Source organism: Hippopotamus amphibius, chromosome 7 (genome assembly GCF_030028045.1).
Source record: "Hippopotamus amphibius kiboko isolate mHipAmp2 chromosome 7, mHipAmp2.hap2, whole genome shotgun sequence".
In the NCBI taxonomy this organism is placed as follows: domain Eukaryota; kingdom Metazoa; phylum Chordata; class Mammalia; order Artiodactyla; family Hippopotamidae; genus Hippopotamus; species Hippopotamus amphibius.
The window spans coordinates 72,446,844-72,461,042 of record NC_080192.1 but is presented as its reverse complement, the minus strand read 5'-3'; the positions used below and the strand labels follow the sequence as shown (position 1 = coordinate 72,461,042).

Sequence of the window (14,199 nt, the reverse complement as noted above, 5' to 3'; positions counted from 1 at the left end):
AAAATAATTATAGGGGAATTCTATGCCAACAAATTAGATAACTTATATGAAATGGGCACATTCCTAGAAAGGCACAAAATGTTGAAACTGACTCAAGAAGATAAATTCTGAATAGACCTAACGAGATTGAATTAATAGTAAAAAATATTCCCACAGGGAAAAGCCCAGGACTAAATAGCTTCACTGGTAAATTCTACCAAATGTTTAAAGAGGAATTAACACTAACTGTTCACAAACTCTTCCAAAAAATAGAAGAGGAGGGGACACTTTCCAACTCATCCTATGAGGTCACTATTAATACTCCAATACCAAAACCAGACAAAGACATCACAAGAAAAGCAAACAAGGGACCAATACCTCCAAGGAATATAAATGAAAAAAATCTTCAACAAAATACTAACAAACTAAATCCAGCAATGTATAAGAAGGATTATACATCTTCTTGATTTATCATGGGGTTATGTCCCAGTAAGCCCACTGTATCTTGAAAATACCTTGTCAAAAATGCATTTAATACACCTTACCTACCAAACATCATCGCTTAGCCTAGTCTACCTTAAATGTGCTCAAAACACTTACAGTAGCCTACAGTTGGGCAAAATCATCTAACACAAAGCCTATTTTATAATAAGTGTTGACTATCTCATGTAATTTATTCAATACTGTAGTGAGAGCGAAAAACAGAATGGTTGTCTGGGTATAGAATCGTTATAAGAGTATTGGGTATTTACCCTTGTGATTGGTTGGCTGACTGAGAGCTTCAGCTCACTGCTGCTCCCTGGTATCATGAGAGAGGATCATACTTCATATCCCTATCTTGAGAAAAGATCAAAATTCAAAATTAGAAGTAAGATTTCTAATGAATGTATATCACTTTTGCACCACTGTAAAGTTGAAAAATCATAAGTCGAACCATTAAAGTTGGGGACTGTCTGTATACACTATTGTATGCACCATGATCAAGTAGGAGCTATGCTAAAAAGGACTAAGTTTGGGACTTCCCTGGTGGTGCAGTGGTTAAGAATCAACCTGCCAACGCAGGGGACACAGGTTCGATCCCTGGGCTGGGAAGATCCCACATGCCTTGGAGCAACTAAGCCTGTGCGCCACAACTACTGAACCCACTTGCTGCAACTATTGAAGCCCATGTGCCTAGAGCCTGTGCTCCATAACAAGAGAAGCCACTGCACTGAGAAGCCTGCACACAGCAACGAAGAGTAGCCCCTACTCACCACAACTAGAGAAAGCCCACGTGCAGCAACAAAGACCCAAACAGACAAAAAAAATAAAAAATAATATTTTTTTAAAATAATAAAAAAAAAAGTAAAACTTTTGTGTTTCAAAGGACACAACCAGGGAAGTTAAAGACAGGCCACAAAATGGAAAAAAAAATTTGCAAATCATATATCTGATTAGTATAGAAATAATATAAAGAATTATGATGATTCAACAATAAAAAACACAACCCATTAAAATGGACCAAGTATCTAAACAGAACTTTCTTCAGTGAAATTATACAAATGGTCAAAAAACACATGAAAATATGCTCAATATTACTAGTCATTAAAGAAATACAGAAATCACAATTAGATACTACTTCACATCCATTAGGGTGGATATAATTTTTAAAAAACAGAGAACATGAGAACATGGAGAAACTGGAATCCTCACACATCGCTAGCGGGGAATGTAAACTTGTACAGCTGCTTTTGGAAAAACTTGGCAATATCTCAAAAAGTTAAACGTGGAGTTACCATATGTCCCAGAAATTCCACTCCTAGCTATAATACCTAAGAGAATCGAAAACATATGTCTACACAAAAACTTGTGCATGGATATTTCTAGCAGCATTACTCATAATAGGTAGAAATAACCCAAATGTCCATGAACCGGTGAATAGATAAACAAAATGTGTACCCATACAGTGGATTCTTATTCCACCGAGAAAGGAATGAAGTACCAATACATGCTGAAACATGGACGAAACTTAAAGGCAGTGGAGAGACAGTAAGGTGTTCTGAAGGGGAGCATTTGGGTGGTAGCTGAAGAGGGACAAGAGATCAGTGAGTTGTTTTTTTGTTTTAACAGCTTTTCCAGCAAGTTTGTATGCTGATAGTAATGATTGCTCCTGCCATAATCCCCGCATTCTCCTGCCTTCCAGGAGACCCTGACCAAGGGAGAGGGAATAAAGAAAGAGTTTTCCTTAAAAGAAGCAGACGTTGTAAAGGGAGAGCAGGAAGAATTTAGGTCACAGCTGCACATGTGTTGGGATATTTGATGATGTCAACATAAGACAGAAACAGAAGATAACTTTTTTAAAGTGGTATGAGAGGAATTCCCTGGCGATCCAGTGGTTAGGACTTAGGGCTTTCACTGCTGGGGCCGGTTCAATTCCTGGTCCAGGAACTAAGATCCCGCAAGCCCCAGGGCATGGACTAAAAATAAAAACAAAAATAAAAAGGTATAAGAATGAAAATTAACAGCTGACCTAGGTAAAGGTGACATTAGGGAAGAAGGACACTTTTGGGAGTGGTGAATTAATTCATTACTTGTGATGATGGCTTCATGGGTGTATATATAGGTCAAAACTTATCAGCGTGTACACTTTACATGTGTGTAGTTCATTGCCTGTCAATTACACCGCAGTACAAAATAGAGCTGTTAAATCCACACATACACGCAAAAGGTGAACCTGAAAGACAGCTGCAGGCAGTCCCTGACAAAATCCGTATTCTGGGGAGATAAGTGCTTCACGAGACTCACAGATCCTCAAAGGATCTTAAGGCTGGAAGATCCCTGGGACACCCACCTTTCCACTGTCAGGCCCGCCCCGCTACAGACTGGGGTCCAGACGACGCAGGGAGGGGGTGGTGAGGGCGGACCACCGCTTGACCGTCCCAGAGATGAGCCTTCAGCTTAAGAGCTGGGTAGGCAGCTGCCAGTGTGGTGCCCAACTGCTTTTTCTTTGAAGCCAGGACTCCGGCTGGGTGTCACCCCAAGGATCTGCATCAGCACTGGATCTCAAAGCGGTCAAGGGAAGAGAGGAAAATCTTTGAACACCGCTCTCGGCCGGTCCTGATAGCATGTATGAGAGCCAGAGGACACACGCGGAACTGGCGGCGGAGCGGATCCCGCCATCCCAGTCTCACGGAATGGGGCTCTGCTGACCACGCGCGGCGGAGGAGGACACCCAGCGAGTCCGCCACGCTCCGCCTCTGCACGGTTTTAAACCGGCCCATTCGCTCCACGGTGTTGGTTTGAAGTCGACCCTGTAAAACCGGAGGACCCAGGGCCGGAGGAACAAGGGGAACTACATTTCCCAGCAGGCCGTGGGCGCCTGGCGCCGGCCATTCTTTCCGGCGCGCGTGGAGCCGTCGCTGGCGTCCGGTGTGCTGGCGGACTCATGGATCCCGGCGGCCGGTGGCGGAACCTGCCCAGCGGGCCCAGCCTGAAGCACTTGACCGACCCCTCTTACGGGATCCCGCGGGAGCAGCAAAAGCCAGCGTTGCAGGAGCTGACGCGGGCGCATGTCGAGTCCTTCAACTACGCTGTGCGCGAGGGGCTCAGCCACGCGGTGCAGGTGAGCGCGGCGTCCTCAGGCGAACCCAGGCTCCCCTCAGCCCTGGATTCTCCTGCGCCCCTAGCTCCTGCTCCAGGCGGGGCGGAGGAGAGGGGCCCGGCGAGGGTAGGGGTTGGGGGGCGTGTGGGGCGCTGGAGGAGGAGGGGGCAGAGGTGAGTGAGGCTCGGGGCCTGGGAGGGGGAGATCCAGGAGGCGGGGGGAGTGGGGCACAGGCCGCTGGCAGGGTCCCAGGGAGGTGGCCGGGAGCTCGCAGTATAATCTCAAATAGTGCTGCTCTTTGAGCATGCTGGCTCAGCGCGGGGCTGTGTTGAGGAAGAGATCAGTGAGGCATAAAAACGAGGTTCGATAGGAAACATTTGGTCCACAGTAAGTGATTGGTACCATCATTAGATAATATTTGCTCCATATTAAAGGTCTAGAGGATGAAGGTAGCAGAGTTAAAGTGAAGATTGGCGGGGGGTGGGGGGGGTGGGGTCTCGTTTCGTAAGCATCCCTGTGTCTCCAGGCCCTGGGCTCTAAGGGTGAGAGGCCTGTAAGAGACAGTTCTTGCTTGGGATTATGTTTTGGGTGGAGGAGGTGGAGCTGTGAAGGCAGTCAGTGCCAGCACTGTTTTGAGCACTGCTCTGCCAAGGGGCTGCCGTGCTCCCGGAGCACAGAGGAGGTGCAGCTAGTCCAGGTGTGTGAGAAAGGGCAGAATTACATTAAGAGGAGAGTGCTTTCCCTCCAGGGGAAGTGAAGGAACAGAGCTTAGGAGACTCTACCCTGTGCTTTTGCTGGGTAGGGCTTGTGTTGTGGGAGGGGTGAGGATAATGTGGAGAGCTGTGCCAGTCTCTGATGCTTGAACTCTATTCCACAAGTAATATGGGAGTCATTGAGGCTTCTTTGAAGATTAATGTTCCTTCACCTGTTTGCAAAAGACAAGATATTGTTGTCTGATGGGAAATAATTTCTATCATGCCTGGACTCATTGTATCATGTCTATGAGAAAAATTGTACATCTACTTAAAAGTTAATTGGCCCTGGGGTTTATTAAAACAATGAAAAAGAGCCCAGCATTGAGATGATCAAGGAAGGTTTGCTCTAAAATAACGGAGCACAGGTACGTAAGTAAAAGGTTTTATGGATAATATGTAAACCATCAGTTCTCAAACTTTTTGGTCTCAGGCCCCGTTTCCACTCTTAAAATTCTTGAGTGATTCCCAAAGAGCTTGTGTTTACTCTACTAGAAACTGAAATTGAAGAATTTAAAAAAATACTAGTTCGGTGAAAAAAAAACCCCAATTTTATTTATTTATTTATAGGCTGCTTTGGATCTTTGTTGCTGTGTGCGATCTTTCTCTAGTTGCATTGAGTGGGGGCTACTGTTGGTTGCAGTGCACGGGCTTCTCATTGAGGTGGCTTCTCTTGTTGCAGAGCATGGGCTCTAAGCGCGAGGGCTTCAGTAGTTGTGGCACTCACGGTCACTAGTTGTGGCGTACGGCCTCAGTTGCTCCACAGCATGTGGGATCTTACTGGCCCAGGGATCGAACCCATGTACCCTGCATTGGCAGGCGGATGCTTAACCTCTGCGCCACCAGGGAAGTTCCCCCAAATAGACCAATTTTATAATAACTTTTTTTATAAAAAATATTTTCTAAAGCAAAAATGAAATTAGTAGATGAATGATATTTTTGTATATCTTTGTAATGTTTGGCTTAGAAGACAGCTGGATTCTCGTATCTGCTTATATATTCAGTCTCTTATGATATGTTGTTTTGGTTGAAGTACATGAAGAAAATCTGACCCAGATATGACTCTGCAGTTTAGCTGGTACCGTAAAACTTTTTGAAAATGTTCCATAAAGCACACAGTAATGACTAACGTTTACAAAACAAAGGGGAAAATAGCCTTCATCAGATTTTGTTTTGCCCAGTTTCTTTGGAGTATATTCCTCCATCTGTGAGTCCAAGTTGATGTGTCTGTCACAGTCATCTTTTCAAAATACAGTTGATTCTCATCATTTGGGAATTCCATATTTGTGAATTGCCTACTTGCTAAAGTTTGTTTGTGACCCCCAAATCAGTACTCACCAACATATACAGGGACAAAAAATTTGAGTGGCCTGTTGTACAACCGTCCCAACTTAGGTCCAATAAGGCAACACTCTTGCTTCCTTGTTTCAAGTTCTTATACTGTAAATAATGGGATAGTAACAGAGATAAGCTCTTTTTTTTTAAGGCAAATTCAAAGTGCCCTTTTCGAAGTTTATTCACTTTTTCACATTCTTATGCTTTTTTTGTTGGCGATTTTGCTGTTTAAAACAGCCATCATGCATCGTGCTGAAGTGCTGTGTAATGTTCCTAAGTGTGGGAAGGCTGTGATGTGCCTTGCAGAGAAAACGTGTATTAGATAACCTTTGTTCAGTCATGAGTTAGTGCTGTTGGCTTAGAGTTCAGTGTCAGTGAACCACGGGATGTGTTAAATAAGATGTTGTTAAATAGAAACACACATAAAGGGACTTCCCTGGTGGTCTAGTGGGTAAGACTGTGCTCCCAATGCAGGGGGCCCGAGTTCGATCCCTGGTCGGGAAGCTAGATCCCATATGCATGCCACAACTAAAGATCCTGCATGCTGCAACTAAGACCCGGCACAGCCGAAATAAATATTTTAAAAAGAAAAAAAGAAACCCACATAAAGCAAGGTTATGTATTGATCAGTTGAAGAAATGCTGTGGCCAGAGACTGGCGGGAACCTAACTTTGTATTTTCCCTGAGAACAGAGGTTCAGAATTCACTGATTCAGTGCTTGTGGTGACGTTATGGACCGTTACTATCTTGAATAACAAGAATTGGCTGTGTTGAGATATAGATACTGCAGCTGTCACTGGAGAAAGTGAATCCTCTAATCTTTTTTTAAATTAATGCTCTATCCTGAAATACAAAATATGTTAAAAATTTTTGTTTTAGAATAAAATATTAAATTCTAAAATACCAGCTTTAGATACAGTTTTAAAGTTTAGAAAAGGTCAGTTGAACTCACGTGAGATGGAAGAACCTCCCTCGTATTCTTAGCTCCATTTTTGGCATTCTTGCTATTTTAGCACCAAGGTCAAGAGGTTGTTCAGACTTAATACATAGGAGAGCTGAGTGATGCCCCTTCCTTAGTTCAGTAATGCTCCCTGCAGCGAGTAGTGCAGAGAAGCAATTGCTGTGGAAGAAAAAGAACCACATGGCCACCACCTTCCCCGTTGCATGGCTCTGGCTTCAGTATGAGGCCACTGTTGAATGAAGTATACAAAGATCAGCCTAAGGAATGGCATTATTAGGGCTTCCCTGGTGGCACAGTGGTTAAGAATCCTCCTGCCAATGCAGGGGACATTGGTTCAATCCCTGGTCTGGGAAGATCCCACATATTGCAAAGCAACTAAGCCTGTGCGCCACAACTACTGAGTCTGTGCTCTAGAGCCCTCGAGCCACAACTATTGACGCTATGTGCCACAACTACTGGAGCCTGTGCTCCACAACAAGAGAAGCCACTGCAATGAGAAGCCCACACACCACAACGAAGAGTAGCCCCCACTCGACGCAACTAGAGAAAGTCCGTGTGCAGCAACGAAGACCCAACACAGCCAATAAATAAATAATTTAGAAAAAAAAGAAAAAAGAATGGCATTATTAGAGTGTCTGGTCCTGAATCAGGAGGATGTGTCCCTATCCTTCCTCTGTTAGCAGGAGTCTCATTTACCTTGCTGTGCATATCGACAGTATAAGGTAAGAATGGGGGGGCTATAAATTAGGAGTTTGAGATTAACATATACACACTACTATAAATAAAGCAGGTAAATAACAAGGACCTACTGTATAGCACAGGGAACTAACTACTCAATATCTTATAATAACCTATAATGGAAAGGAATCTGAAAAAGAATAGGGGTGTGTGTGTATTATATATAAGAATAGAGAAGTCAGGCACTTGCTTCAGAAAACAGCTTTGTCCTGTACACAGCTATATCCCTAGAACCTACTATAGAATCAGACATGTAGTAGACACTCAGAAAAATCTTGTTAATGCATTACAGTTTTAGGTACTTAGTGAGGATATGAGTAGACCAGATATAGTGTTAGCTGTTTTTTTCAGATGTGTCTCAGTGCTTGTGGAACACATGGGATTCGAAAGAGTCTTAGAGAAAAAGTACCTTGGAAACACAAGTGGTTAACCGTGTGAATTGCGTTTCAGGCGATCCCTCCCTTTGAATTTGCTTTCAAAGATGAACGGATCTCTCTTACTATTGTGGATGCTGTCATCAGTCCACCCACAGTTCCAAAAGGCAGCATCTGCAAAGAGCTCAACATTTATCCAGCAGAGTGCCGGGGCCGGAGGAGCACCTACCGGGGAAAGCTGACAGTAAGTACAAGTGACAACGTGTGACTTGCACACTGTACATTTTTGAGAATAAGCCTGGTGCCTAATACAGTTTATCCCAGTACTCTGCTTCCTTAGTGCTGTCGTCCAAGAGATCCCATCTTTTAAATCCAAAGCATAAAATCATTTAGTTTATGGTCTTCTGCCTTAATCTTTTCAAATACTCATTTATTCTTGTAGATCTAGATATTTCCTTTTTTACTAAGTTTTTTTTTTTTCCTTTTATTTCCATTTAGGCCGATATCAGCTGGGCAGTGAATGGAATCTCAAAAGGAATCATTAAACAGTTTCTTGGCTATGTTCCCATCATGGTGAAATCCAAGCTTTGCAACTTATACAGCCTTCCTCCAAAAGCCCTCATCGAGCATCACGAGGAAGCAGAGGTACCTGCACGGGTCCCATGCACTGCAAGGCCAGCGGACGATAGAAAGCGCCTGAACCAGGCGGGGGGGGTGGGGGGTGTCCGGATTTCTTTCTCTCCTTGAGTCTCTGGATGCATAACATGGGGCATTGATGTTTTGTCTGCACACTGCATAGACCTTCTAATGAGTCTCAAATGAGATAATATATGAAAAAAACCACTCCAGTTAGAGAATATTATTATTATGGGGGAAGAAAAAGAAAGGTTTTCTTTTTCTGCTAATTGATGCATATTTAGAGATGTGTTTGGTTTTTTAAAAGCTATCTTAACTGACAAAACTTGTCCAAATTGTCTGCTTTACCCACAGTCAGATTCTTTGGATGTATTAAATGGTTCCTGTACCTTCCTTTCAGTCTTGTTAGGGGCTTTACAGGATTGAGCTGAAGTAGTCAAGACAGGCAGACTCTGCCTACAGCAGGGAGGCTGTGTTATGTGGTGGAAGGAGGGTTTTGGTGGCAGATCTGGGTTTGACACCCAGCTGTTCTGCTTACCAGTTGCACACCTTTGGGGAGTTTAACCTCCCTGAGCCTCAGTTTTCTCTTCTGAAAATGGACACATAGCTCTCCCACTCATTATTATGGGATTAAGTGTTATGCTGACACAGAGCACCCAGCGTGATATGCCTGTTTCATAGTATCTCCTTATTCATTACAGAAATGTGATATTAACTAGGACTTAATAAAAACATTTTCCTATTTAGCTAATCCGAATTTCTGGTTTCCAGAGCTTTCATTACAGACAAAAGTTTTTTAACTTATTTGAGAAACCGTACTTGTCTGGAAGCAAAATGGTTACTGTTTTCATCTTTAGACTTCGCTTTGGTGTAAGTTGTTTTTTAACGTCTTTGGAAGACTGCAGTCATTTTAGGGACAGAAAGGCAGGTTAGGTCCAGCCTGTGTGGTAGAGGAAAGTACCATGGTTTTCTTTCATACTTTTCTCTCAAGCCTCTACAGCCTTTTTAACGGGCTTGAGAAGACTTAGTTAAGTCTGCAGTTTCCAAGGGGTCCGCAGTTCCTCTTGCCTGAGTACACCTCTTCTGCACGTCTGTTCAGGAATGAGGGTGATGTTTGCAGTTGGTCAGTTTCATGTTTACAGGTAGTTATATATCTTTGTTTAACAAATTTTAATTCATCTCTTTGGCAGGAAATGGGAGGCTATTTTATAATCAATGGCATTGAAAAAGTTATCCGAATGTTGATTATGCCTCGCAGAAATTTCCCAATTGCAATGGTAAGACCAAAATGGAAAAGCAGAGGGCCTGGCTATACTCAGTATGGTAAGTGGTAGTGATTTTTGGAATGTTCTTTTAGAAAAATTAAGCTGCTTTATTAAAAAGTAGATGCATACAGAGTCTGATATTTTTCTCCCATATATATAATTTTTGTTTTTCTGTTAAGCATTTCTGTGCTGTGATAGTGGGAAACCTTTCTACTATATTCATTTTTTTTTTCAAACTGAATGGATACATGTGTTTATGTTGTTTCTTATGATGCTGAAGGCTGGCTGACTTGGCCAGAGGTGGGTATGGGCCTCGGAATTCTTCCGGTTCAGGGTACATGGCACTTCCCTCCGTCCCTGGCTGACAGCGACCTGGCCTCTGTTTGATCACGCTCCGTGACAGGGCCTGGCTTCACAAAGTAGCATTTTGCATTCATGAGCCCTGTAGTTAAATAATTTATTCTAATAATTGAGCTAAAAATCAGTCTCTGGTTATAGCCATACACACTATACTTAATGGTAGTGTTGCTGAGTTTTTGACTCTTTGCTCTGTTTCAATAGGAGTTTCAATGCACTGTGTGAGGGAAGAACATTCTGCCGTCAATATGAACCTTCACTACTTGGAAAATGGCACGGTTATGTTGAACTTTATTTACCGGAAAGAACTGTTTTTTCTTCCTTTGGGATTTGCACTTAAGGTGTGACTTACTGAACATACTTCTTTTGTTAGGAAGCGAGTCGTTGGAAGTGGTGTCCTGTGCGGTGTGGACAGGTCGTTCTCATCAGAGTTCATGCTGTGCTAGGATCTTCTGCTCCATAGCAAGTTACCCCAAAGTGCAGTGGCAGACACATTGCCAAACATTTCTCTCTCTCAGTTTCTGGGGTCAGGAATTTGGAAGTGGCTCTGGACTTGGGCAGTTCTAGCCCGGGTCTCAGGAGGTTGCCATGAGAAGTCACTGGGGGGCGGCGGGGCGGGGTGGGGGGGACCCGGGGCTGCTGTTGTTTAGAAGACTTGCTTGGGGCTGGAGGATCCCCTTCCCCTTCTGAGGCAGTTCACTCATGGCTGGCAAGTCAGTGCAGGCTGTTGGCAGGAGGTCTCAGTTCCTCTCCACGTGGACCTCTCCACGGACTGCTCGAGAGAGTTAGCCAAGAGCAGAGAATGAGGCGGGAGCTGCAGTGCCCTTTGCAACCCAGTCTTGAGAGTCATGCATGCACTTTTCCAGCATATTCCCGTGATCGCACAGGCCAGCCCTGTTTCAAGGTAGAGGAGACCAGGGTTGTGGATACCAAGAGGCAGGGATCATTGGGACCATCTTTGTGTCTATCATATAAGCATTGCCCTGATTTTGAAGAGCACTTAGATTCAGCAATATTGGAGTGCTAATTTTTCTTGAGTATTAAAAACAAAATAGAGAATGATTAATATGGCTTCGTTATTAACAAGAACCTTTCTTTTCTTTTCTAGGCACTTGTCAGCTTTTCCGATTATCAGATTTTTCAGGAGCTCATCAAAGGAAAGGAGGATGACTCTTTCTTTAGAAACTCTGTTTCTCAGATGTTAAGGATTGTAATGGAAGAGGGATGTTCCACACAAAAACAGGTCCTCAACTATCTGGGTGAACGCTTCAGAGTAAAACTCAGTCTTCCCGACTGGTACCCTAATGAACAGGCTGCAGAGTTTCTGTTCAAGTATGTGTGCTTTTACTTAACTGTTTCTTGGGGGTGGGGGGTGTCCATGGTTCCTTGTATTGCTGTAGTTGAGACTGGCGAGTCATCTGGAAATCAAAATGGCCCTGGGCATAGGATTCTGGTTTAGCAAAGTAGGGGCTAGCTTTGTTTCTGCAGCCATACTCTCACCTGTCTTTTTCTGGTAGCTTCATACTTTTTATTGTACTTTAAAACTTTTGAAATAACTTCAAACTTCCAGAATTGCTGCAAAAATAGTACATTGGACAATCTCGTTCACAAGTTAATATTTTTACTACTTTGCTTTATTACTTTCTCTGCATACATCAATGTTTTTCTTTCTGCATCATCTGAAAGTTGCAGGCATCTTGTCCCTTTACTTCCCCAAGGCTAGGACTTAGTCTCCTGTAACTGCTGTGTAATTATTAAAGGAGCCCTGCTGTAGACCAGCGCTGTCCTGTCCGATCTGTACCCACAAGCCACATGCTGAGCGCTTGAATGGCCAGTGCAACTGAAAAACTGAATTCTTAATTTTATTTAATTTTAATAAATTTATTTTGAATAGCCACATGTGGCTTGTCCCTACCATGTTGGCCACCACAGCTATAGATTTTGTGACTATTCTGTTCTTTTGCTCATGTTGCCAGTGAAGGTGAAAAGCACCTTTTTTTTGAAAATGAGTGAAGACTTCACATAAACGTGAATTAGGGAACCTTGATTAGTAGGACATTGAGTAGTATCAGCAGCTGAATCGTTTTAAGCTTTTTCTTTCTCTTTTGGCAGCCAGTGCATCTGTATCCACTTGAAATCCAACACTGAGAAGTTTTATGTGCTTTGTCTCATGACGCGGAAGCTCTTTGCTTTAGCCAAAGGAGAGTGCATGGAGGAGAATCCTGATAGTTTAGTGAATCAAGAGGTCCTGACCCCCGGGCAGCTCTTCCTCATGTTTCTGAAGGTAAATGCAGGCCGCTTCACCCCAGAGCAGTCGTACCTCTTGTGGGATGGCATGGCCATATCCAGCAGTATTGTTTCCTGTGTGTTTAAAATTTCTAGTTTGGTCATTTAATGTACTCTCTTTTTTTTCCTCTATTTTTTGTTCATTTGATTGTTTAGCAGTAAGGGACTTATAGATCTTAGCTTGTACCAGGTTCAGAAATTTCTTTAATGTTTTTATAGAAGCTAAATAAAGACTATTAAACCTTGGTCATAACATTAATAGTAAAGTGTAAATGGCCTATACACACACATACAGTCAGTTCCCATTATTCACAGATTCTGTACTTGTGAATTCACCTACTCGCTAAAATTTATTTGTAACCCCAACAGTATCAGCGCTCCCGTGGTCATTTGCAGGCATGCACAGGGTGCTAAAGAATTTGGAGTCTCCTGACGCGCATGGTCCCAGCTGAGGTCTAATGAGCTGTAAACAAGGATCTCCTTACTGCTGTGTTTTTCACAGTTGTGTGCTTTCTGTTGGTGATTTTGCTGTTTAAAATGGTCCCCAGGCTCAGTGCTGAAGTACCCTCTAGTATTCCTGAGCGCAAGAAGGCTGTGATGTGCCTTAGGAAGAAAACACTTGTATTAGACAGGCTTATTTAGTTCAGGCATGAGTTATGGTGCTGTTTGCTCTGAGCTCAGTGGTAACGAATCAGCAGTATAAACTAAGGTGTTTATAGACATATAAAACTCAAGGTCATGTATTGATCAGTTGATGAAAATGTTGTCAGTGATCAGAGACTCCCTAAAATCTAACCCTGTGTTTCCCCTAGGAGCAGTGGTTCAGTGTTCACAGAGACAGTATAGGACATGATTACTGTATAGGACATGTATAGGACGTGAGAACTCTGTGTGTCTAGGGAGAGAGTGTTGGCATGACACAAAAATAGTTTTATGAGAAAGCTGATTTGGTGGCATTTTATAGTTTGAATATTATCCCTAAAAAAGATTTAATCTAAGAGATAATGTAATGGCAGGGAAGATGGAGAGGACTGAAGTAAAAATCTCAAGATTCCTTATCTAGTCAATAGTTAAATCCTTACTTGAAGGTAATAACTTTTGTATCTGTCTGCTCTGTCTATAAAATTAGATTGAAAAATTTTGGCAGCCTAGAATTTCCCTGATAAAAATTCAAATCAGGCAGACGTTTCAGTCACCTTTCAAGTGAAGCCTAATTTACGTTTCCCTCCTCCTAAAACTAAAGCATGGTGGCTTCGTTGGAAGTATCTTCATTTACACAACATTACCAAGCAACAGAGGAAACAAATGTTGGGACTTTTTCAAACAATTCATTGGTTAAAAGTGTCTGATTTCCTTACCTTTGCCTCCATTATACTTAAACGTTTATTTTAACGTTTTGGTTTTTATTTATTTATTTGTAAATATTTATTTGGCTGTGCTGGGTCTTAGTTGTGGCATATGGGATCTTTAGTTTTGGCATGTGGATTCTAATTCTTTGATCAGGGATTGAACCTGGGCCCCCTGCGCTGGGAGCATAGAGTCTCAGCCGCTGGACCACTGTACTTAAGTTTTTAAACCTCAGAATTCAGGACACGAAAGCAGTCTTCAGAAGGTACACAACAGTGACCCAATATGAATTACAGGCCTGTATAACCATCTCACTGAGAGTTGCCGCAGAGACTGAGGTGTCCTGGGTGGTCCCTCACTGGTTGGCTCCAAGGCTGCTTAACGGGTGGAGAGTGAGGGATGCTGAAGCGCTGCCCCCTCTGAATTGTGAGAGCAGATGAGAAGATGCTGTTCTTTGTTATCAGCGCTGTTCCCCCCCACCCCCGCCCCCTTTCATAGGCATCGTCTGCCCATCTTTTCAGATTAGGCCTTTTACCAGAAAGGGTGGTGAGCCTTGTAGGAAGGCTTCCCAGAGGGCTCTCGCTTTACT

The 14,199-nt window shown here is 43.1% G+C and overlaps 1 protein-coding gene across 1 annotated transcript in view; it reads left to right on the top strand.

Moving 5' to 3' along the window:
- The first annotated feature begins 3,333 nt into the window (after positions 1-3,333).
- The window catches only part of POLR1B (RNA polymerase I subunit B), a 30,180-nt gene continuing 19,314 nt past the window's right edge, over positions 3,334-14,199 (top strand). Inside the window, exons 1-7 of the mRNA XM_057741367.1 lie at positions 3,334-3,580; positions 7,796-7,963; positions 8,218-8,364; positions 9,546-9,678; positions 10,182-10,318; positions 11,086-11,309; positions 12,090-12,261. Of these exons, the coding sequence (XP_057597350.1) occupies positions 3,404-3,580; positions 7,796-7,963; positions 8,218-8,364; positions 9,546-9,678; positions 10,182-10,318; positions 11,086-11,309; positions 12,090-12,261 (1,158 nt within the window). The 5' untranslated portion in view covers positions 3,334-3,403. The remainder of the gene's footprint in view (positions 3,581-7,795; positions 7,964-8,217; positions 8,365-9,545; positions 9,679-10,181; positions 10,319-11,085; positions 11,310-12,089; positions 12,262-14,199) is intronic.